General features: G+C 40.8%; 1 protein-coding gene across 3 annotated transcripts in view; it reads left to right on the forward strand.

Annotated features, from left to right (window-relative positions):
- The first annotated feature begins 7,028 nt into the window (after nt 1–7,028).
- slc12a2 (solute carrier family 12 member 2) overlaps nt 7,029–26,365 on the forward strand; it is a 66,052-nt gene continuing 46,715 nt past the window's right edge. For all 3 annotated transcript variants that reach the window (XM_058412638.1, XM_058412639.1, XM_058412641.1), the window contains exon 1: nt 7,029–8,026. In XM_058412638.1, coding sequence (XP_058268621.1) covers nt 7,481–8,026 — 546 coding nt within the window. In that variant the 5' untranslated portion in view covers nt 7,029–7,480. The remainder of the gene's footprint in view (nt 8,027–26,365) is intronic.

Raw genomic sequence — 26,365 nt, forward strand, 5'->3', positions numbered from 1 at the left:
GGACCTGCCTGATCCATCCAGACGCTCTACCCCTGGTTTGAGTCTCGTGGCTCTCACGGTTGCTGTGGATAGATCTGAGTGGACAGCCTGTGTCCCAGGGGTCTGCTGTGGATAGAACCACTTGGAGACTATCTCACCGTCTTTGAATTGCTGTCGCATTGGTCAGCTTTCGGCAGGAAGGAATTAGTGCTAAATCAATAATGAACTCAGAAACTACACTGACCCATGAGTTCCTCAAGAGCTCATGGTTGCTGTTGTAGAAAGGACATTATTTACATTTACATTACTTCCTGTCCAGTGTCACCCAAATGAGGATGAGGTTCCCTTCTGAGCCTGGTTCCTTTCAAGGTTTCTTCCTCAGAACATCTCAGGGAGTTTTCCCTCACCACCGTCACCACAGGCTTCTCATTAGGGATAACTTTTATGAATAAATACTAACTTAACCTTAAACTTTATCACGTCTGTAAAGCTGCTTTGAGACAATGTCCATTAATAAAAGCGCTATATAAATAGTCGAAGGTTTGTAAACACCTGACCCTCACAACCAAACGGTTGTCGTAAAGTTTGAAGCACAACTGTTTTCAAATGTCTTTGTATACTCTAGCAATACAGTTTCCTTTCACTCCAATTAAGGTGCTCAAACCAGTTCCAGCATGACAAAGCCCCTGAGCACAAAGCGAGATCCATGAAGACATGATTAGACAAGGTTGGAGTGGAAAAACTTGAGTGTCCTGCACGGAGATCTGACCACAACCCCACTGAAAACCTTTGGGATGAATTGGAATGCAGACTGCGCCCCAGGGTGTGTTTGCCCATCATCAGTACGACATCACTAATGCTCTTGTGTATGAACGAGCATAAATCCTGACAGCCACGCTCCAAAATCCGGTGGAAATCCTTCCCAGAGGAATGGTGGTTATTCAACAAGAACATATGGATTTGATGGTTTGAAGTCATATATTGTATTTACTAATCCTCCTAATTTCTGGCTAGATCAGTTGTGTAGGTCCCTGTGATTTTTGGTCTTCTGAAAGATTGTGATTCAAACCTACTTTTAGAATATTTCTATCTGTAGACTACAAGAGTTATCGCCCAGCAGACAAGCAAAGCACAGACCCGTCTGTCTTGCCACCAGAGTTCACTGAAATGAAGCAAATGGTGGTTTTTAAAGAGTAGTTTGAATGCATTCATGTGGCACAAATGGCTCCTGAACAGTTTCTTGGCTGGAGATTAACAAAATGCTTGTTTTTAGTGAGTATTATGAATGCATTACAGTTTTCTCCAAGTGGTCAAAGATCTGGTCAAAAAATATCAGCATGTGCCAAGTGGCTATAAAGGAAGGCTTGTGACATATTTCACTCCAGGGTCTGTCACAAGTGCTTTGAGGCATTTAAAACAGTGATGCAACTGTTCATAAATCCAAAAACAACTCCTCTCAAAATGCTATTCACTATAATATACTGACCTGAAACCTGAATGTTGAATTATTTGCGTTAAAATGTGTCCGTGAAGTTATTTCTTGTCTCACTTTACCAGTTTCGGATTGTCTTTAGAGGGAATTTTTTTGTGATCTAACAGCCTGGGTCCGAAAGCGGTTCCAGTTGCTACATAAACAATACGTTTATATTAATATTAAATGGAGGATGCTGCATGTAATCTTAGCTTAATAGTAAACTTTTCCTTAGTAGATGTTTAACGGAGGAATCACGGGTGTCAGTTCTTTGAAGCTGTCAGTAATTTTCCAGTTTTCCGAGTGTTCAGTCACATGGTGATCCGCTTTGCTCTCGTCTTATCGATTAAAGAGCAAAAACTCTTCATAACTGCTATGAAATAAGCGATAACAGGAGCTAACTATAAACAGTCAAAAAGCACACGATTATTATTAATGGAAAAATCCCAAATATTCTAAAAGGTTGAACAAATTTTTTTTTTTTGACAGACAGATAGATAGATAGATAGATAGATAGATAGATAGATAGATAGATAGATAGATAGATAGATAGATAGATAGACAGTGTCCGCTTCAACCTTATTGTCTGGAACAACTTTTGCTCCCAGAGAACTTTGTTTTCCACTACTTATAAACAGTCATAAAGCACATGATTATTATTGATAGAAATATTCCAAATATTTTAATGGTTGAAAAAAAAGTTTGGAAAATGGAAAATAAACTATAATATATATATATATATATATATATATATATATATATATATATATTATATAAAAATATAATATAACTATAATATGTTCTATAAACTAGAGAACAAAAGTAATGGCACCCTTTACACATTTGACAGCTAATCAAATATTATCAACTGCATGATTTCCTGTTTACAAAATACATTTTAATGTCTAAGCAAGCAAGCATGGTGCATCATATGTACTGATAAACAAAATGAAAAAAGTTAAACATTTCAAGCTGACATAGATAAGTGATTCAAATGTTCGGACAAAACACTAATTTACAGGCGATTGTCAGATTTAATTAGATCTATTTAACGTAATTAGGTTTCCACCTCAGTGTCTGAGCGCTAACAGTTATGGTCGATTTTTACAAAGAGGACATTGGGGCATGTTTGTCTTCTTCACACTGTGTCAATTCATCTAGGAGCCTGACCTACAAATATGACACATAGCCCTCAGTTTACACAGACCCCTTAATTTAACATCTGCAGTTTGCCGAAGAGAAAAGGACACACTGTGAACCGTAATAATCCAATGTGACTTGGAATACGTTGCCAAATAGTGAGAAATTTTTAATAGATTTGTGGTGAGATGTTTCACCAAAGAAGAACTGATTATGGCAACTGATAGATAGATAGACAGACAGACAGACAGACAGACAGACAGACAGACAGACAGATAGATAGATAGATAGATAGATAGATAGATAGATAGATAGATAGATAGATAGATAGATAGATAGATAGATAGATAGATAAGACATGGTGATCTTTGGGCTCTAATTTACAAATTTACATTACAGTGACTCCAGAAACACTTCAGTACTTTAACCAGAAACCAAAAAGACAATAGTCTATAAATGTAAACTGTCTGTGTGGTGAATTTAACACACAGTGATCCTCCAGTGTCTGCTTCAACCTTATTGTCTGGAACAACCAGGTTTTGCTCCCAGAGAACTTTGTTTTCCACTACTTGTGATTTCATTCTATATTCTCCACTACATGGCTGTCCAGACACAAATCTCCACCACTTCGTATTTATACGCTACCGAGACTTCTCCTGATGAACTGTTCAGCCAGATGACCTCATTCAAAAACATTTTAACCCGAGACAGCTTTGTCTCACGCCGGAGTTCATTGGAGTGGAGAGTGATCGTTTTTAAAGAGCAGTTTGTGTGCATTCATGTGGCATTCTGGCTGCATGTCTAAAGTGACCAAATGTTTAACATTTTAGAAGTTTCTATTAAACATTATTAAAATGTATTAATATTTAGAATAGTTTACATGGAATACTTGTATGTTCTGAGCTTGATTTTATACATTACACAAAAGTTCTGGAGAGAATTCTGCAGGAAAGGAAAAAGCTCCTTTTTTTAGTATCACCTATGAGCTTGAAGTGAACCTGAATAAGTGACAGTTTTGGGTCTGCAGCTGCATTAGGCCAGAGGATGACCCAGTACTCGTGCAGACCTATAGTTTCTGCTGTTACCAGCTTAAAAGTATTTTACTTTAACTCATCACTAAGAGGGACAAGAGTAAGTAAATGTCGTGGGCTGTTTTCGGGTGGATCATGCAATATTTCTCGTATTTCCACATTCTTTTCATGAAAAAGTACAAATTGTACTCATAAAACAACAACAATAAACAGTGTTTAGACTGCAAAACAACCTACTTTTCGCTCATTAGTTGTATCGCTGATGAAAACTCTTTGGGTGGAGCATAAAGAGATCATCTCAATTACACTGCAGGAAAACTAGTAATTGTGGGAAAGAATAAAATGACTTTGTTAATGTGGCCCTCATCGACACGGGTCAAAACACCTAGCTGGCTCTCTCTCTTCCACAGCTGCTCAAAGGAACCTTTCAGTCCAAATGACGCGCTGAGCATGTGCCCTGCTTTGCTTCATTCGCTGTGAATCTAAAATTTGAGCTCTGAAGAAGCAGTATTTGGTTGTGGTAGTATGTTAGCATGTGCTGTGGCATGTTAGGCTGGACTGAAGCAGATACGTGCTCAGACTTTAGTGGAGACAAGCTGTGATTACTGACTGAAGGGTGAAAATGACTTTCTGAAAATGTGTTGGAAGTGAGAAGTGAAAATAGCAGCTACAGCCAGCCACACAGACTGGTCATTTTCTTTTTTCGCTTGACCACAGCCCGTTGAATAGTTCTTATAGGTTATAGCAAATCTTGGAAATAATGATCATTAGACCAGAGTCAAAGTACATAACAATAACATTGTTTGGTTTGGTTTCACTTCAAGAAATTTCTATTATTTGAAAGATTCATAGGAATATAAGATCAGTAAGAATATAAAATGTGACCAAGAAAATTGTTAAGCAAATCAAGACCATTGTGTATTTTACATTTTAACAGTGTTCTTGATGGAGCTTTGCTCAATAATTTTTAGGCCCAGTCATTTCTTTCCAAATAGCATTTAGTTGAGAAGTTATTTCCCTTTTCCCTAAAATGGAAAAATTATGTGTAAATTCTTACAAGTGCAACATTTACATTTGAAATGAATGAAATAAAATAAAATAAAATATTGTATATTTATATTCAATCTATGTTTACATTTTGGACTAGTAGAGTGTAACCTCTAATGCCCATAATATGATCTAATGGAGAGACTGGACATGTACACTACTCACCAGATTCATACCAGTTGCTAAGCAGTCCACTAAAGACGACATTTTAAACCGGTGCATATGTCGCAAAACATGCAACCATAAAAGTAGACAGTAATTAGTTGTGAAATTGTGAAAAGTAAGGAATTCTGTGTTATTATAACAATTCCTTTGTGGTAAGTGAATAAATTAGCTTACAAGCTTACGGGAGTTGTTTTGTGTGAAGGTGGCACTGCAGAAATGGAAACCTGGAAACCTAATAAAGTCCCTGCTGGATCCCAATATTATTAACAGGATTACTGAGCACTAGCTGATGAGAGAGCGAGAGAGAGAGAGAGAGAGAGAGAGAGAGAGAGAGAGAGAGAGAGAGAAAGAAAGAAAGAAAGAAAGAAAGAAAGAAAGAAAGAAAGAAAGAATAAGAGCGAGAAGGAGAGAGTGATAGAGAGAATGAAAGCAAAGGGGAAAAAAGAAGAGACAGGGTCCTCTTTCAAAAAAATGGGAGGTGGAATGAAGAGGGAGGGCAAGATGAGAGAGAGAGAGAGAGAGAGAGAGAGGGATGGAGGGAGGGAGGACAGAGAAAGAGAGAAAGAGAGAGAGGGATGGTTGGAGGACAGAGAGAGAGAGAGAGAGAGAGAGGGAGTAAGGGGGAGAGGGGGAGAGAGGGGGGTAGGGGGAGGTAGAGGAGGGGTGTGGGGAGGTAGGGGGGGGAGAAGGAGAGAGAGAGAGATGGAGGGAGAGAGAGGGGGAGGAGAAACTTTAGACTCTCAGTCTAAAGACTAACCTTCAGATAATTCACCTTATCCAACCTGCAGCAACAACTTGATTCAGAGAAGCAGATCATGAACTTTGCAGACATTAAACGATTCATATAATTTAAGTCTTTTAAACAATAATGTCTGAAATGTGCTGCTTTATTATGATTCTACATAATGGATATAGAAATTCATGAAAAACAAGGGGCAACAAATTTTGTTTTTTATTTAGCTGATTGCACTTCTGAGTGAAGAGTTCAATATAACAACACAAACAATGCTCAAGTTATTTGTATTCAGGGTTAAGTGAATAAGTGCACTACAGAAATGTAGCATAGGACCACGTGCCACTCATCTGAATATAAACACACTCATCCAGTGGCCTTCGGGGAACTGTGGACTTTTTAAACAAAGGATGTTTATATTCCTAAAACAAAATCATATCATCAGATTCTTTCACGTCATGGTTATACTTTCAGTACATTTTAGATAATTTACAATGGATATAAAAAAACAAAACAAAAGTGGGTAGCATGACCAGGGTCATCGTCTATTACCTGTCGGGTGAGATTGTGACCGCATCGTCCTTGCCTTTGATGATGAGGTAATAGACTTTCAGGCAATGGTGTTTCACACAACTTTAAATAGGATACTGTATGTAAATGTACAAAATCTCAGATGATCTAAGATTTGAAAGATGAGACCATCTGTCCTGGCCTTTTCCAGGTCATTAAGGTGAACCTTCTGGGCTATTATAGGTCAACCTCGTAGTGCTTTCCAGTTTTTTAGAATAATTGACAGGATAATGTCTGGGCTTAGATCTGATGCTTGGATTTTAAAAGTTAAATTCATTTGTGATGGATATGAACTGCTCCTCATCCACTATACACCGATCAGGCATAACATTATGACCACTGAGAGGTGAAGTGAATAAGACTGAGTATCTCCTCATCATGGCACCTGTTAGTGGGTGGGATATATTAGGCAGCAAGTCAACATTTTCTCCTCAAAGTTGATGTGTTAGAAGCAGGAAAAATGGACAAGTATCTTCTTTTTAGGGAAAGCAACAAGTGCAAAAAACCCGGCAACACAAAGACACTTTTAAGCGTCCACTTTATCTAGGGCGTGTGGTGATGTATGCAAATATGAAGCACTTCCTTTACTGGGTATTTTTGGCTTTTTTTTCCCCTGTTGTTGCTCTTTCTTAAACTGTGTAAACCAAACATGGGCATTAGAATGATGATCACCATCAAGTGACCGAAAAGGATGGATAATCTACAAGACTGCTTGAGCTCTGAATCGAGTGGTTTGACTCAGGAGCTTGACTCGGACTCCACCCTGCACACTCTTCGTTCTCCGTATGGTGGTACCTGAAATCTCGCGAGATTTTCTCTCATCACGGCTTGGATCCCGCCCCTGAAGCGATGCCCTACTGCAGTGTGTGTGTGTGTGTGTGTGTGTGTGTGTGTGTGTGTGTGTGTATAATAGCAGCGAAAGAGGCGCTGAAACGAGAGGAGGAGTTGCGGCAAGGTCGCTACAGCATCACGCGCAGACTAGCTAGCTGCCCTCGCCACGAACCACAATTTATAACGGACCTCATCCCACATCTCAACACAGACACACCAGTCGCCTCCGGTCGCCTTTATTATTAATCGCACCGGAGCTTCACTAATCACGCGCTCATCCGGACCTGAAAGCTGATGCCTCGCGCCGAGTGGTCGGTAAACTCCATTTGCATCCGCGTGTGTGAAAGTCGCAGACTGAATCCGTGAGCGGAAACTAGACGAGTCTTTCCGTTCACTCTTTAGATTAGCAGTGCGCGGGGAGGAGTGTTGATAGCTAACGCTGAGAAGAGCCTGGCATCACCGCATTTCGCCGGGGCCCATTACTCAGAGAAGATCACGCGTTCCCGCTTGGCCATGTCTTCGCTTTCCAGTCCATCTTTCGTGCCGACAGAAGCCCCGCAGCCAGAGATGGACTTCTTGGGCTTGAACGGCGGTAAAGGACCGTCCGGTCCGACTCCGAGTCAGAGTCGTTTTCAGGTCGATCTGGTGGCCGAAGCGGCCGGTTCTGATCAAACCCCTGCTTCCTCTTCTCCGCGTACGGAGGACGATAAAACCGGCAGGGCGCGCGGTGATGAAGCAGCGAGCGGAGAGGAGGCTAAAGGACGCTTCCGCGTGGTGAACTTCGCAGACGCGAGCGGGGACCCGAGTCCAGACGCGGCGCCCGGCGACGGCCTGCAGAACGGCGACACGGCGCTGAGCGAGGGCAGCGTGCACTCCTCGACCGGCGGTCAGCAGCACTACCACTACGACACGCACACCAACACCTACTACCTGCGCACGTTCGGACACAACACCATCGACGCCGTTCCCAAGATCGACTTCTACCGACAGACTGCGGCACCACTGGGCGAGAAGCTCATCAGACCCACCCTGTCTGAGCTGCACGATGAACTGGATAAGGTAAGATCACATGGAGATGGACATCTCTGACCTAAGGGTCACGGTATGAGCCGACCTTGTAAGTATAGTCCTCAGCTGCAGGGTTGCCAGATCGCACTGAATCATAACTTCTCATTAAAGTCATGTGAATTAAAAGATCTAATCAGCATTAGAGATCTGTCAACCTTTCATGGTTATTATTATTATTTAACTATAATGCTTGTGACCACACCTGACCATCACACCCATATGTGGTCACAAAGTTTTCAGCACACGATTATATAGAAAGTCTTTATAAGCTCTAGCAGTACCGGTTCTCAGTACTGGAGCTAAGAGACCCAGACCTGTCCATACAGTGGTCTTGTACCAAAAGTGAGGGTCCATGAAAGTATAGTGTGCAAAGGTTGGACTGGAAGAACTGTCCTATCCTGCACAGAGCCCTGACCTTAACCCTGTTGAGCACCTTTGGAAAGTTGGCACGTGACTCTTTTTTTTTGTCTGACCTCACTAATGCTCTTTTGGCTGAATTTCCCACACATCCTCACAGTCACGCTCCAAAAATCTAGTGAAAAGCCTTCCTATAAGTGTGGGTTAATTAATTTCACAAAGGGGGAAAAAAATCTGCAGTGGACTGTTAGACAAACGCATGGGTGTGATGGTCGGGTGTCCACAAACTTTTGGCCATATAGTGTAGATTCAGCTAGATTTATACTTTGCATTTAATTATCTGATAATCTGAGCAACTTCTCAGTTTCTGATACTTCAAAAAAAAAAAATTAATTGTATTGATTATAGGGTCAGAATCAGTTCTGTGGTGACTGGACATTTGTCCAGCAGTCCTTCAGTTTAAAAAATAGTTATCATTAACCTTTAAAGTTGTTCCAAAAATATTTCTAATGCTACGTTTACGTAGCGATCGGTGACCGTTTGTTTTCATTGAGGACTAAGGAATTCTGACCACACGAGTGACCATGACCGTTGTCAACTAGGTGTGTGTGACCAGGAACATTATACTTTATATAAATAAGGACTTCCAATGTGAGTGAGTTCTGTGATGATTGGACATTTGTCCAGCAGTCCTTCAGTGAAAAAAAAAAAGTAACATTTATAAGTAATAGTAAATATTCTAAAAATATTTCTAACGCTACGTTCGTACTTAGAATGACCCGTAGTGACAAAGCGATCAGAGACAGTTTGTTTTCAATAAGGGCTGAGGATTTCTGACCACATGAGTGACCACGACCGTTGGCGACTAGGTGTGGGTGTGTGTCCGATCGGAGATTTTTTCTATGAGGGCTGAGGCTTTCTGACCACGAGTGACCACGACCATTGGCGACTAGGTGAGTGTGTGTGTCCAGGGACATGACAGTTTAACTTTATACAAATAAGGACATCCAACGTGAGTGAAGACGGTTGAGTGCATATGATCCGTGACACACACGGTTTCTATGATGCAACGTACACTGGTGAAAGAAAACTAATCTAGTTATGCCAACCACTGATGAACATTATCACTATGGCAACCAGTGGTAGGGATGCTTTATGGCGACTTCGTAGTATGACGACTTGTGTCATACGTGAACGTGGAATAAGACATCCAGCTGTTTCACGTTTTAGACCGTAACTCATTATGAAATCCTGCATTTGCATATGTTTTGGCACGTCTTTGTAACTTAACTTAACTTAAATCTTTGTATCTCCATAAAAAGGATTCCTAAACTTAATGCCGTTTTGACTTCACGCAGCGGCAGGGACTTGTTTTTGTAACAGAACCACTACAGCTTTGGCATGCCTAGCATGTGATTGGATTTCTGAAGCAGCGTGTCACAAGCAGATGGGAAAGTTAGAGTTATTCTGTCAGTGATTAGCTTACAAGGTTAAGCAACCTTTTACTAGGTGCTGAGGTATTCTGTAGTTTAGTAAAGATGGACGGATCACGTCTGGAAGTGCACTGGGATGAGTGTGAATGACGAAGCACAGGGTATTAGGGTATTAGAAGTTCATGTACACATACACATGTAGCTGTACACAGCGTGTATCCCAGCAGAATGAATACTGAGAGAAGATAAATATTAGCATTGGTTTAGATTTTAGTTTGGCGCGAATGCCAGTTTTAGACTGTTGAAAATTATTGGAAGGTTTAAGTAATGACAAAAAGTCGTGCGATGTTGACATTCCAGCCGAAGGTTTTTTTTTTTTTTTGGCGGTTGACACGAGGAAGACTAATTCTGAATGGCTGTCTGCATATCTGTCTGACTCTTTATTTTTTCCCCTTTCTTAGTGTTTCTTACTTTCAGCTTCTCTTCTCATCTAGTCCTCCTCTCGTGTCTTGCCTTGCCTTGCCTTGCCCTCTTCTCTCTCTTCTCTTCTCTTCTCTTCTCTTCTCTTCTCTTCTCTTCTCTTCTCTTCTCTTCTCTTCTCTTCTCTTCTCTTCTCTTCTCTTCTCTTCTCTTCTCTTCTCTTCTCTTCTCTTCTCTTCTCTTCTCGCACTGAGATGATGTCAGTGCAGTCAGTCTGTCAGTGCAGTAAAAAAAAACCAAACCCATAGAGTGCCCTAAGTGCCTAATGCTTTGTGTACGGGTGTGAAATCTCTTCGGTCTGTACGTTCATTGGCATTTTGGAGGCCGTTGCTTGCCTTGAGCCTGATGAGCATACCGTGCTGTTATCACGTGCAACATAATGAGCAGGAAATAGGACACACGTGGGTGCGACTGACCAGTCGATACTGTCCTACTATTCTGTAGGATTGCGCTCTCTTTCGATCATTATGACTCCGGATTGACCGTCCTTCACTTTTTCAGCACCTTCGGACAAGGCCGTCATAGTTTTTGTACCTTTTTTTGGCCTCCTGCGTCACAGCTGTTGGTAACCTGATGCACGTTTGTAGACTCTCTTAAGCCACGTGTTTTGAAATCTCCCGTATTGCTGTTATATCTTTATTGGAAACTTGCCAATCTTTTTCTGAGTGATAGCATTGTTTATTAATAAATGTACACTTGATTAGGGCGTGTCCATTAGGGTGCGTCAATATATTGTACGAATCTGTTATTTTATGTTATCACAAGTCTTTAAACAGTAGCTTTTTCCTCGCATCCTGTTGGATCATAATCACAGCTCTGATTTGCCACCGATCCCTCGTCCCTACTAAAAAAAAAAAAAGACTCATCTCTTCAGTGGTTTAATCTGCTTAAATCCTTCTGCGTCATATGGTCAGTGTCAGTTCTGCTAAAAGGCACTCGATCATTTGTTACATAAGCTTTCTGCTTAAATTTACATTATGAATGGCTGCCCCCCCCCCTTTCTTTTTTTTTATAGCACCATATTTTCCTACTGTACTCACTAGCCGGATGTTACTGCGCTATAAATCCATGATGGAATGGAACTTCCTCTTGCCCCGAGTGGATCTTAAACCGAAATCAATGCGTCTGCCAATAAAGTTATGTATAGTCTATTAACTGGGACTGACTGTCACTTGTCATTAATGTTTACCTGCTCGTGGCTTCCCCCTAGTAACGCCATAAGACGCAATAATGGCATATTGTATTGTTTTCACTGAGAATGCTGTTAGTTTATAGGTTCGTTGCGTGGCAGCAGGATGCTGGTGACGGCTCGTTGTACGTAGGAACAGCATGAGGTGCTGCATGATATTGACCAGCCAGAGGGAAACCCTGACAGAGCAGCTTTATTCAGTGCGGTGCGGCCAAGCAGAAGCAAATTGTGCTGAAATATTGATGCCTTCTCTGCTGTCACTGCTGAGAGAGAAGATTTTTTTTTTTTTTTAATGTCATGAGCACAGAATGGATTTATGAATCAGAAATGAAACAGAAAATACTCCTGGGCCTGAATTGATGCAGCGATTGAGAATGCGGATCTTGGAGATATTTACAGTTTACATGTCGACATTGTGTGTACCGATAGTTACAACTCTGCAGTTTTATGGGCCCGGTAGTAAATTGGACAATTAGCTGCTCGGTTGTTTTCCTGGCTGGCTCCATCGTTACATCGTCGGCTCACGCTAAATACCTAATAAAGTTAGGTTTAAAGTTTATTGTACATGTTGGCTTCACATATAGAGCGGAGTCTGATGTTATAGACGAGACGGTGTATACAGGGGGAAAAAATGGGAGGCGTAAACAATTGCAGGCCTTCATGCACAGAATAACTTGATTTTGCTCTGGTATGCAGTAAATCTGTTTGCACTTGGCCGCCATTCTTTGGTGGGGTTACCATTAATACCATTAATGGTATTCATGAATGTTATGCATTATACTAATCACTGAATCGGTCACTAAAAGACTTCTTAATAAAGCAGTTTCTGAGGAGAAATACTTCCCTGTTTTGGTGATTAGTAATGAATGTTAACATGTTGAAGCAAAAATATGTTTAGTTCTTTTTATAATAGAGCTGTATTTCCATTATTAATGTGTGTGTGGTCCTGTATAACCAGTCTGCTGTAAGATGGATTATTAGCCAACAGTGGTGTAGGCTTGTGTTAGTCTGAAATAAAATATAATAATGTTGTATTTTAACTCACTACCCGGTGAAGAGCCCAGAGGTGGACAGGTTAAGAAATGCTTAAAAAAAAAAAAAAAAGCATGTGTATTCTCACACACACACACACCTTAATTCTGTAACTATAGAGCACAGGTCCCAATCCTGTCACTTGCTGCACTTTTCATATCGACTGAGCAGTCATCATTTTTACTCGGTGGATTAATTAGTGTGCAAAGATGACGTATGAGGAAACACGGACGAACCCAAAATAAAGTTTGACGCAAATCTGTCATATAAGTGTCCTGCTACAACACACGCACACTTCGGCTCACCCTTAAACACATCAAGGGAAATTAAAAAAGATTGAATAATAGTTCTTATGTGCAAGAAACAAATCTCATAGATGAAAACATTGAGGGTGCAAACTTCTACTCCAGAAACTGTGTGGAAGACAATAATGACCACATACGTATTGGTTTTTCTGTTCCTATAATGCACTAGCTGAACTGACCCTTACGTTGGCTACCGCTAGTTAATGACCACCTTGTTGGGTAGGTTTCCGAATACTAAAACATGAGACACTTTGCTTTTACTTGGATGGCGAGCTATCTAGTAAATTTAGATTAGTAAATTTAGTACAATTAAACAATTTGCAGCTTTCTTATTCAGATGTACCTATTGCTCTTCACAAAATCTAATTAAACGAGGCTCGTCTTGATGGTCACGTAGAATGGTCCATGCTTGTACAAAAATAACTAAATGTCAGCTGGTGGTGTGATTAGTGTAAGAATGAATTGACCCAATGGGCTGCTGGACTCGACACTATCAGAATATCTGGAAAACCGAGTTTGTAAACGTCCTGTAGCATGCTGTTAATGTGTGTTTATATTGTTCAGTAAAATTCCAGCAGAGCAGCGTGCTCCAGCGTATTACTCGTCCCCTGACTGCGTCATGGCTCAAAATAGGCCAGAAGACTTCCTCAGCTCATAGTGTCTGGTTGTCTAGGCCTTTCATTCCTTTACCTTCACTGGTATTATACAGTATAATTCTTGCTATTTTGCATTGCTTGCTAATCACAATACCTTTTTAGTTTCTTCAAATTTCTGTTTTCTTTTTGGTGTTAAATTCTCAGATGTATGTGGCTTAAGGAATTAAGGCTTCCGTGTTGTACACAGCAAGTTTTATATCAGATTTGTTGGGGGTGGCGGTGGGGTGGGGGCTAGCTACACTGGAGAGCATGTGGCCAACATTTGGCCAAGCTGGACACTCCGACTTCGCTTCAGTAGAACAGTTGGCAGAATTTTGGCTGCCAGCTTATGTCTGCTCTTTCCTGTAGGGATTTCTAGGTTGCAGAGAAAGAAAGGTGGTGGAAAACAATTTTGGAAATGGTTTTTGAAGAAGCAGGTCATCTGAAAAAGATAAAAACACCACAAAAAAGCAGAAAAAATACCACAGAAAATCTAAAAACACCACAGCACAGTCTCTAAACACCACAGAAAAGCTAAAAAAAAAACTACAGCAATTCAGACCAGACAGGTCCTTAATGAACGTCACATGCTAGTTGCTGACTGGACTTCACATGGAATGCACATTTTCATTATTATTCAGTTAGCTTAGTAACAACGACTTAATCTAAAGTTACTTGTGTTTATCATAGTTAGTGGTCATTCAGTCTTCTCATCAACCCAGCTGCCTTCAGCTCTTTGGCTGGTCAGTGTTTGCACACTCGTATTAATGCAGTTAATTGAAGGGAGATAAAAGCATATCTAAAACCATATGAATGCCCTTGATTAAAAAAATCAGCATGAATAAAAGCATCAGTAGATCCATCTAGTCTCATATTTTCTTTTAGACATCCTGTAGCTTTCCTTTTTCCCGCAGTCTCTCAGACTGACCCCTGCTGTAGCCAGTCAGCAACGAGCACCTGACGGTTATGTACAGAGCCACTTAATACTGCTGGTGTGGTTTGCACTTGCATGCCACCATAATAAATTGTGCCGTGGGGTTTTCTGATGACTAAAACACTAGATTGTTAGCTTTTTTCCTTTTTAACCTGGTTTTCTGGTCATAGTGCAGAGGTGATATCTGAGCTTCATTGGATTTTACAGATGACCTTCTTCTATTGAAGAGAATGACATGATGTGAAACTCGAACTCTACCACATGGCCACACACACACATGTCCAGCTGGGTCATACACTGAAGAACAGTGAAAGGATGGATGGACGCTTTCTTCTTTCTCCACTGATTATAGTTCAGCACTAAAGGGCACATGACCCCGTGCTGGTACTAGAGTCTGACCAGCAGCCATAAAAACGTCGCTGTGTGTTGTGGAGTGGTGTCAGGAGTAGACCATTAGAGACCATGACACAGGTCTTTATACATTTAATCAAAGTTATTTATCAACTTTTTCCAAAAAAATCATGAAAGCTTTCCTAAGCATAATGATGTTCCTTTAATGGTGCTCGCATTCAAGCCCTTCTAACTTTCATTTTGTTTTAACAACGTCTCTCAGGTTACGAGTAATTTGCTGATGATTACGCTACACAAAGCATGATTGTCTGATAATGAAGCTCATCTGCCCTTCTTCTGGAAGAAGGGAAAACAGCTAATATTACTAGCTACACAGCAGGCGAAGTGACTACTCAGTGCAGTTGGAAGACATTTAGCGTTCGGTTTTAGAGGAATCCAGGTATAGATAGCGATCACTAATAAGCAGTGTCTAATGTCTAATTCACTTCTAAATCTGTTGAAATGATGTTCAGTATGGACTCCTGGGATGGGCACAGGACAATACACACTATATTGGCAAAAGTTTTGGGACACCCCTCCAAATCATTGAGTTCAGGTGTTGTTTTTCAGGGGTTGGGCTCGGCCCCTTAGTTCCAGTGAAAGGAACTCTTAATACTTCAGCTTCATACCAAGACATTTTGGACAATTTCATGCTTCCTGCTTCCTGTTCCAACATGACTGCACACCAGTGACCAAACAAGGTCCATAAAGACATGGATGAGTGAGTTTGGTGTGGAGGAACTTGACCGGCCTGCACAGAGTCCTGACCTCAACCCCATAGAACACCTTTGGGATGAATTAGAGCGGAGACTGTGAGCCAATCCAAAACTGGGTTGTCTACCTTATATGCACATGGATGTAATATGGAGTTGTCCCATCCTTCGCAGCTATAACAGTTTCAGCTCTTCTGGGAAGACTTTCCACAAGGGTTAGGAGTGTGTTTATGGGAATTTTTGACCATTCCTCTAAAAGCGCATTTTGTGAGGTCAGGCACTGATGTTGGACGAGAAGGTCTGGCTCACAGTCTCCGCTCTAATTCATCCCAAAGGTGTTCTATGGGGTTGAGGTCAGGACTCTGCAGGCCAGTCAAGTTCCTCCACACCAAACTCACTCATCCATGTCTTTATGGACCTTGCTTTATAGGGTTTCCCAAAACCTTTGGCAATATAGTATGTATGATTACAGCAGCAGCTACAAGTCTCTTCAGTATCTAGGTGGGATTTTGCACTGATGCAAGTCTAAAACTAGACAGAAACGAACTGTTTTTGGGAAGTGCAGATCATTAGGGTGTCCATGTGGGACCATCCACAGCAGTGGCAGATGAGTCACAAGTGCAGACGCCCCAGGCAGAATTAGAGCAGCAGGATAAATCAGGCAGATTTATGTGGTGAGAAGAGATACAACAGTAGAAGTGTTAGAATGGCAGCCAAGCTGTCCTGATAGAGTATCTCATTCACTACATCTGGCACATTTCACTTCTGCACTGTTGCTTGAGGGAGTGCAGCTGATGGATTAATTACCAATCACTGCTTAGATTTTTTTTTTAATAGAAAATCCATATTTATGCTGTACTGTTACTATTTCTAATTATTTTATAAGTTATTAACATGGTCTATAAAATAATCAAAATAATAAGCACTTCAACAAAATCCTTCATGATGTGGGAAACATATTGCTCACAATTAGAGAACAGTAACCATTCTAGCACAAGATTAAATTGCAGCTAAAATGTGATGGGTTATAGCTGTCAGAAATGAGTAGGAAGTGTAGAGGCTCTTGCTTTGAATGGCTTTAGCACATCTGCGACTGCTAGTTTCTCGCACTGCGTCCACTCTTGATCTTTGGCTACTCTTTTATCCACAGTTGTTTTAGTGGGTTTCTGAGCAAAAACTTTGTTGCCAAGAGGAGATTTTCCAGAGGTTTTTAATCAGGTTTAGATCGGGACTGTCATTATTTGAATGTTCTTAGCTTTGAGGAACTGCGTTACTTGTTTTGCAGTGTGATGGGGCATCTATCTATGTGTCTCTCTCTGTCTATCTGTCTATTTCTTTGTCTCTCTGTCTATCTGTCCATCTCTGCCTTTCTACCTGTCCGTCTCTGCCTTTCTATATGTCTGTCTATCTGTCTCTCTCTCTATCTATCACTACTTTTATTTAAAAGCAACCTTGAGCCAATCCTGATTCAGAGTTCTTTTTTGTAACTGCTGTATTGTTATTAACTTTAAATGGCTTTAAGAGAAGTGCTACTGTTATAAATGTTAACTAAATTTACTGAATTAAACCAGAGAAATAGGGACGTTATTATTCATTCTAATACAGATACTAATAAATTCTATTAATAAAAATGATTGGTGGTGATCTGGTCATCACGTTGTCCGGGCCTAGACGTAGATGCTTTTATCCTCATGCAGTTGATTCACGGACTCATTAAACAGCTCTACACACTGAAGGATACAGCACCATATAGAACCTGAATATAGCATCATATAGAAGTTATTATATAGTATATAGGAATATCAAAATCTGTCATTCAGCGACATGAATGTGTTCAAGTTTGTGTATTATTATTATTATTATTATTATTATTATTATTATTATTATTATTATTATTATTATTATAGTGTATACAACATTATCTCTGGTAAATTATAGGCAGATAAATATTTTATTGGGTGATTTTCTCCTTCACTTGATAGTTTGAGTACACAGTATTATCATCGGCAGTTGTTTGTCCGTCCATCACCGATGGAGCAGCATGTACCAGGTGTGCTTTAAAAGAGCAGACCAGACAGAAAGGGGGAGAGGTTTAAAAAAAGAAAAGAAACAGGCTATGGTTTCCTAGCACCCAGCGCTCCATGTCTCCATAGCGATGCCAGTCTCTCGGGCAGATGAGAAGAAAGCGGCGTACAGTGGGCAGAACACAACAGTCTCCAACGGCCAAGCCGAATAAAGATCACGTGACGTGACGACTCGCTGACCTTTTTGTTTAAAGGTGCATCTCACACAGAGGTTGAAGTTTAATGGTGTTGCTTCGGGTCGCTCTGAATTTCGATTTGAGGAACTTCGAAGCAAGCAGGTGTAGAGAAGCACTCTACTCACCACAGCTGTGAAACAGATGGCGCCTAGTGCTTTTGTGTGGCTTCATTTCAGACTCCACCCCAAACAGCAGGAGTACTCTCATCCTTAACTCTTATTGAAAGCACAATGAATGAAATATTCAGAAACACCCCCCCCCACCACCACCCATGAAGTCTGAACGTCAACACATCCAGACTGCTGGAGTTGGAATCTAATTTTAGGATATAATTTTAGGAACAGCAGGACAGCCTCGTAATCCTGTAACAAAGATCAAGGATCAACACTGGATCCTGAACGATCTGATCGTGAGAATCCAGACGCCTGTGATTAAATGTTGGCTCACGGCACTGATGAGGAGTTCGTGTGGCTGGATATGACGCGTGAAGCGGCTGATTGCCGGCACATGGGGCTTGCAGTACGACAGCTGTCTGTCTCTCAGTGTGTAGTGACACATGCTGTCTGCTTCCTGTCACTTTAGCTTTCTGACAGAGAGATCAGGAACAGCGGGTATGATCGCGCCTGGTTTCCTGAATGTGGCCTCCTCTGCTGCTTCAAGAAAAATAAAAATCCATGCGGAACAACTTTGTAATCCTTAATGGCATTCGAGGTTTATTTTGTAATGGAATTCTGAGTTGAATTTTATATTCACTGACCCATTGCTGTTTCCTGTATTACCCACACTGTTACTTAACAACCGGCTAAAACGGAGCCTGTGGAATTTATGCTGCATTCGACTTACCTTGATAATGGGAAGTCGGAAATCGTAATTATGGAAATTTTTTCTCCTCTGTTTCTTTCTGGGGGGAGGCGGTGGTGGTGGTGGGGTGATTGGGGGAAGCCATGAGCATCTCCATGTTCAGCTACCTGTGCTCTAACCTTCTAAGCTAACTTCCTTATAGCAGCCAAGCGTATAGTGAGTGTTATAGATGTAATAAGCGAATATGTCCGTGTCTTTTTATTAATCTAAAGTAAATACAGCATAACTCATTAAAGTGCTACTAGGGTACTGATGATGCTGTGAGCAGCCATGTTGATTTGACCTCAAACTGAGGGTTGAGATCATCCCGATTCACCAAAGAGAGCAATGCAGCAGAGCTTGAATGCTCTAGTCCGTCCAGCTAATCTCACCTCCACATCTGTGCATCTTCCATGCAACTTCCTCCATCAACACATCGCTCTTGTATCTCGCTAACTAGCCGAATCCAACTACAAACGATTAAACCTGTCAGTTATTGCTGGTTAATGTTGGAGATTTTCCTTTTCTTAAACAGTGTTGTAGCTGTGATAGCATTTAACCTCAGCACAAAATACACCATTAACCAACCTTACAGACCAGAATCGCTAAGCACATCACAAATATTTCAGTATCACTTAATTTCCGGGAGATCTTGTTTACTTTTTTTTGTGTGCGATCTCCTCCACTCTGCGCGTTTCATGTTAATGATCTTATTAGGCTTACACAGCATTAGATTTATTTTTTCTTCCTAATCTGTTTACTGCATTTCATGAATTTTTTGCAGCTCTGTTCACAGTAGGATGTTGTGTCGAATTCCTCTGGAGTAGTGAAGTCTCCCTGTGGTGAAAAAATGTTGCACGGGTTATCAGGAAAGGAAGCAAGACCGTAATCGGTATAGGCTTGTAAGGTTTTATCTCTTTAATGCTAATGTTTCCTGAGTAAATACTGACTGCAGAAGGACGGTTAGTGTGTAAGTCATTGAGCTTGGGCAATGCAGGAAAGGGCCTGTAAACCAAGCTGATCAGAGCTCCACTCAACATCCTTCAGTGTTTATCTTTCTCCCTCTCCACCATCACCCCCCCATCTAGCCATTATGAGACCGTGTGCAAACTGGCGTCAGAAGCAGGAAGGCAGCAGGCCACAGGCCTCCCTTCATGCCTGCCATGTTTGAAGCTAAAGCTGGTGTCATGTCAAACCCACTGGTGTTAAGAGTACTTTGAAGATGGTGAGCCTTTTTCCATCATTCCTTAAACTACTTTGTCATAAGCACAAACCTTTCTTGTACAGTGTAATTATTAAAGAACAAAAAAAATAATTATTAATATAGAATGACGACAGGCTTCGTTAATTTAGTAAACAGGTGAATAATTTTTGTATGGCAGAGCGACCCATAAATTAAGTGAAACTTGCTTTTCTTGATACATGTGGATGGATTTTTGATAAATTTACATTTCTGGCTTTTGGGAGACACCCTTATTCAGAGTGACCTTAGATTTTTCTCATTTTTTATGCAATTCAGGTTTAAGGGCCTTGCTCAGGGGCCAGGCAGTGGCATCCTGGTGGACCTGATATTCACAACCTTCTGATCAGTAGTCCAACACCTTAACCACTAAGCTACATAAAGGACAAGACTCCATAAGAAAAGAGCGCCTCCTAGGCACTAAATCAGTGATCTTCCAGTAATGCAGCTCAGCCACTGCAAGGACGTATTTTATATCCACCCATCCACCATATCCTTATGACCACCTGCCTAATATTGTGTTGGTCCCCCTTTTGCTGCCAAAACAGCTCATCAATGAGCCTTGACCGTCCATGACCCTGTCACCGGTTCACCACTTTCCCTTCCTTGGACCACTTTTGATAGATACTGACCACTGCAGACCGGGAACACCCCACAAGAGCTGCAGTTTTGGAGATGCTCTGATCCAGTGATCTAGCCAACACAATTTGGTCCTTCATCAAACTCGCTCAAATCCATTTTTCCTGCTTCTAACACATCATCAGTGTTATTCACTTCACCTCTCACTGCTCATAATGTTATGCCTGATTGGTGTAATTCCTGTCTGCTTGCTACAACAGTGTGGCTTATCATAAAGTCCTCTGAGCAACTTTCACTTCTCGACTTTTCACTGTGTCCTTGACGAAAGCTCAGATGCTGTTGCTGGCTCTGGTCATACATTTGATTAGGAGTTCTCTCAGATAATACTTTTCTAACAGAAGTAAACAACGCAGCATGTGCCGCTCTCTCTCTTGCCAGTCGTTTTAAAGCAGCTGCTTGAGAGAGACTGGGTTTGCTGAAAGGCAGCACTTTATCACTCCGTTCTCCAGGAAGCTCTCAAAAGGGAAACGTGTCTGATTTGCTCAGTTTGAGCCCAAATCTTCAGCCTCAAGTTACAGTCACTTTTTTTTTTTTTTTCTTTTTTTTTTTTTCTTTCTTTCTTTCTTTCTTTCTTTCTTTCTGAATTGTTTGGAGTTGATGACTGCTGTGTAGCCAGTGATGAGTGAACAATCGGAGGCTTTGTTGCTTAGAGAGGAAGCCTGGTTATCTGTGAGAGACATGAGCTCAAATTGCGCGATGTTCTTTTACTTCCACTGGTTTATTTTTGTGTTTTCTGCTTTTCCACACGTTTTGCTTCAAAATAAAAATGCTGTATATTCCAAACATGACTCTAGATGTTTCAGTTAAGGTTCTGAAACACATTCTTCTGTTTTCTAATGTAAAGTGGAGCTTTAACGGTAGTCCAGTTGGTACACTAGGACAGAATTGTCCAGAGTCGTCAAGCTTTTTTTAATAGAGAAAGACCCCCAGTGCCTTTTACAATGCTGCAGACATTCACAGCACGTCAGGTGATTTGTTGTTGACAATGATTCTTTGAAAACGTAAACACACTTTCCACAAATTGTCTGGTTGCGGCGCATGAGCGTGTGTTTACGTGTGTGTCTGCTGGCCTTTTGTTTGCTGTGACCTCAGTGACTGGCCCAGTGCGCTCCGTCTTAATTCAGTCACGCTGGATTGTGCTAGCAGCCGGGGGGCGAGGCCTGAGAGGTTCGACAGAGGTTTCGGTCCGGTGTGTGTGTGTGTACATGTGGGAGTGGTTTATCTACAGCTAGCTGGTTTACTGCTTTCGAGTTGTGATTCCTGCTCACACAGGTTTTTGTATTCTTTTTAGTTGTGCTTGTTTACTCTCCGGTTGTTGCCCTGCTCACAGTGGGCTTGGTATCATTTGTACAAGGGATGGAGAAATTATATGTTTTTATTAGCAAATCCACTTGGCCAGTAAATAAGCTGGTGTTCTGCCCAGTTCCATGTTTTGGCTGTCCAGAGACCTGATTGTAATTTAATTACATATTGCTAGCTGCTAGTAATGACTAACTGAATTCCTGGGTGGATGTAACTACATTATTGTAGTAGTAATAATAATAATAATAATAATAATAATAATAATAATAATTTATTATTATTATTATTATTATTTAGCAGGGTTTAGAAAAAAATTAAAGCAAGTCACCTATCCACATCCTTCTCAATTCTTGCATCACACACCAAATATTTAACTCGAGTCTGACTAATGATGTATTTTCTGTCTTGTGCTTTTCGCTGCAGTTTATTTTGCTCGGGTTTTGTCTGCGTTTCCACATACCTGTGAGTTCCTGATTCCGAAACGATCACATCATCCTGGCTCATCGTTTAATCTCCCTAGAGGAAAGAAAATGACCATGTCTCACACCTCGGCTGATGTGTGTAGTGCAGCAGGCAGTGGGAGGAGTAAATGCAAGAAGAGAGAAGAAGAAGCCTTTATCTCCACACATATCCCTTTATTTTGCATATCCCAGCTGAGGAAGTTTGGGTTAGAGAGCAGGAGCAGCTATGATACAGCGCCCCTGGAGCAGAGAGGGTTAAGAGCCTTGCTTAATTGCCCAACAGTGGAGCTTGATGGTGCTGGGCCCTGATCCAACCCAGAGCCCACTTCAACCACTCCTGCATCCTGGTAGTGCATCCTGTGTTTTGGCTTGGAGGTGCTACATTTAATTATAGATCCCAAATGATGTATATTAAACTGATGTTTAAAAAAACAGAAGAAAAAATATTATTAAAAAATATTATTATTGCACAAACTGATGATGATGATGATGATGATGATGATGATGATAATAATAATAATAGTAATTAATATTATTATTATTATATATTTATTTATTTATTTTTCTTTTATTACATTTTTTTTCTCTCTCTCTTCTTTTTTGAAATCTGTTTAGTCCAGGCATCCAAGCTAGTGATTTATTTATTTTTTTATTTTTCAGCTCTGATCATATCAAGATAAGGCTGAGTGCTAATTATATACAGAAGCAATGTTTTAGCAAGCGCAGTCACTTTATCCAACCATAATTTCCTAGGATCATGCTTGTTTAGGTGGTTGTTCACATTCATCATGAGCACAGGCGCTTGAACAAACTGATCCAGCTTGTGTGTTAGGCGTGGGAAAGGAACCTGTATGAAAATGCAGATATAAAAACTCTTTGTAATAAAGTTGTTTTGGATCAAACGGCACATGTTCAGCCTCACACAGCATTTTAATTCATGAATATTCCACTAACAGGTCGTTAACAGATGTGTAAAGACTTTTTTTTTTTTTTTGTTTGTTTCTCTCAGAGGCGTGTTGTGTGTGTTGATAAATAAACATACGCAGGAAGAAGGTTTATTCCCCGGAGTAAATCGGCACCACAGATGGAACGAGGAAAATGAGTGCGATCTGAGCAATAGGGTGAACAGCTCCACCGTGTCCATGCACAAATCCTGGACAGAACCGTGCCGTTTCATTAACATGTCCTGATGAAACCCAATCAGAGAGCTGAGGACGGAAGCAGCTGACTTCCAAGAGCGTTCCTGTATCAGGTTATCGAGAACAAAGTGCACTTCAGGAGGCACTGGCTGCTTGTGCGGTGCTCAATCTAAATTGCATTTTCCGAACAAAAGCCTCTTTATAAAGTCTGGCGGAGGGACAGATCTCCACCTATACCTCTCCTCAAGGTGAACTATTCACGTAAACCTGTATGTTTATGAAAATGCACTGAGGGGCTGCTGATGGCGCTCGAGAAAGTGCTCTTTTCCTGTTTAGGAACGAGTTTGGCTGTCACTCCGTTACAGTGAGAAACAAAAGTCGGCCTGGCAGAGCAGCTTCTACACACAGCAACGCTTTATATTATTAGCTAGTGGTGTTTGGCATAAATCTGATGTTGGGATAAATCTGAAACTTGCTCTTGGATTAAAAATGATGTCATTTCCTGCTGAGAGGCAAGATGAAACCTCTCAGAGCAACAGAATCCAACATACTTGTCTAGAAGGGACATGAAGATTATTGAACATCTATTTTTTTTCTGAAACATGAAATGATTGTTTGAGACTTGTTTGCTAGTGATTTTTATCATTTTAAGGAAGTGAGATGAATTCGTAACTGATTAATAAAGTCATAAGCAGATTACACGTCCTACCGGTCTCGCATGATGAGAGATATGAGAGATTGGGGAAAGGGGGCGGGGGTTTCAGGAAGCCTTTGTTGTTATGAAAGGTTGGGGAAAGGGGGTGGGGCTTTGTTGTTATGAAAGGTTGGGGAAAGGGGGTGGGGCTTTGTTATGAAAGGTTGGGGAAAGGGGGTGGGGCTTTGTTATGAAAGGTTGGGGAAAGGGGGTGGGGCTTTGTTATGAAAGGTTGGGGGAAGGGGGCGGGGCTTTCAGAAAGCCTTTGTTATGAATGGTTGGGGAAAGGGGGCGTGGCTTTGTTATGAAAGGTTGGGGAAAGGGGGCGGGCTTTCAGAAAGCCTTTGTTGATATTACGAGAGATTGAGAAAGGGGGCGGGGCTTTCAGGAAGCCTTTGTTGAGATCACGAGAGATTGGGGGAAAGGGGCGGGGCTCGCAGGAAGCCTTTATTGATATTACAAGAGATTGGGAAAAGGGGTGGGGCTTTCAGGAAGCCTTTGTTGATGTCATGAGAGATTGGGGAAAGGGGGCGGGGCTTTCAGGAAGCCTTTGTTGACATTACGAGAGATTGGGGAAAGGGGGCGGGGCTCACAGGAAGCCTTTGTTGATTTCACGAGATATTGAAACCCCTGCATTAATCGTTCCAGATTCATATGCTGATTAGTTTTTTTATTAAGATCTGTTATTATACACTTTCATGCACATTTTCATACTAGCCTATTAAAGATTTTTCTGCTATCATGTTTACAAAACTCCCAGCACATTCAGCACTTATCTGAAATGTCCTTGGAGTCTAAACAGCAAGAAATGACCCCTAATGAGAAACTTGAGTTCATATGATCTGTTCTCTCTAAACACACACATCAGTGCCGGAAATCATATCAAACTTTTAACTGCTTATAATCGTTATGCAAACAACTACCACATTTTTGTACCTTTTTAGCTCAGGATATATTTGTGATTTATCAATAGTCTGTAATTAAAAGATGAAGTTCCTCACCCTTATTTAGATGGGATTAGTTTTCCATGAGGTCAGACAATGTTGTTGTTGTTGTTGTTGTTGATAATAATAATAATAATAATAATATTATTAGTTTGAGATGCCCTGACCAGGTATAACAGTATCTCTGAGTGAAACACAATATTTAGGCAGGAATCTGATGAGAGGTTTTTAATGGTGGTCTGTATTTTATTCATCTGTGAGCTCGTTGTGTTTACTCATCCTGGCGGCTGATGGAAACATGCTTGCTTCATTAATCTCACTTTAGTCTGCTTGGATTCTGATGTAAAGGCCAGTTGTGTGGCTGTGCTTTAGGCTGATATAAATTTGAAAGTTAGAAAAGTTTTGTCTGTAATGAAATGTTCTGATCTAATCTCCTACTCCATGCACATGAACAGTAATAAATGACCACGCTAATGTTCAAATCCTCAGAACAGGTCTCTAAATTTAAGCATTAGTGCTCTCTGAGGAAGTCTCAGCTCAAAACACACAAGTGTGATTGTAATCACTATATATATATTTTCTTTCTTTCTTTCCTTCCTTCCTTCTTTCTTTCCTTCTTTCTTAGCAGCTAGAAACTGAATGCTCGCTTTCTTTCGCTTCTTCCTTTTTTTCCTCTTCCTTTCACAAACAGGAAGCATGAAGCGAGTTTGTAATATGAGAAAGCACTTTCCAAAGTAAAAAAATTTTTTAAAAATGTTAATCATCGGTTCAGATCGGTTCTTGCTGTTCTGTTCAGTCCAGAGCTTCTCAAATGCTTTGCAGCCAGGGACTTTTCCAAGAGTAGAAAAAAAAATCCACCTACCCCGAAAGCACAGATTTATTTTATAAACTTTCACTGCTATGAAACTTTATGAATATAGGGCTGAATAATTGGCTCGTTATTCATCTGTGAGCAATATTCTGTCCATTTTGGAGCCAAGGAGCTTTTTATTTCTCACCTTTCCATTTCCAGAAGACATGAAGTCCAAGTGGAGCTTTTATTAAATTGATCAAATTTGGAATAAATACAGATTTATTAATGGTGGGTTGTGATGTTTATTACTGTAGAAAAAAAGGGAAAAAACCCCAACATGGCTGTTCTGTCACAGACCCAGTGAGTTAAAAATCTAATCCCTTTAAATAATCTTGTTAGTGTTCAACTGAAAACCTAGTCTCCTTCTCTCATGAGTGTTTTTTAGTCTTTGTGCTCAGTAACTGAGCTTAAACACTGCAGCTGCGTCTCTGCATCCCAGTCAGCTCTTGTATGTAGAGAACCTGACACCAGTTCCCCTTTTCCATTAGCC

The sequence above is a fragment of the Hemibagrus wyckioides genome, linkage group LG16 (assembly GCF_019097595.1).
Source record: "Hemibagrus wyckioides isolate EC202008001 linkage group LG16, SWU_Hwy_1.0, whole genome shotgun sequence".
NCBI lineage: Eukaryota > Metazoa > Chordata > Actinopteri > Siluriformes > Bagridae > Hemibagrus > Hemibagrus wyckioides.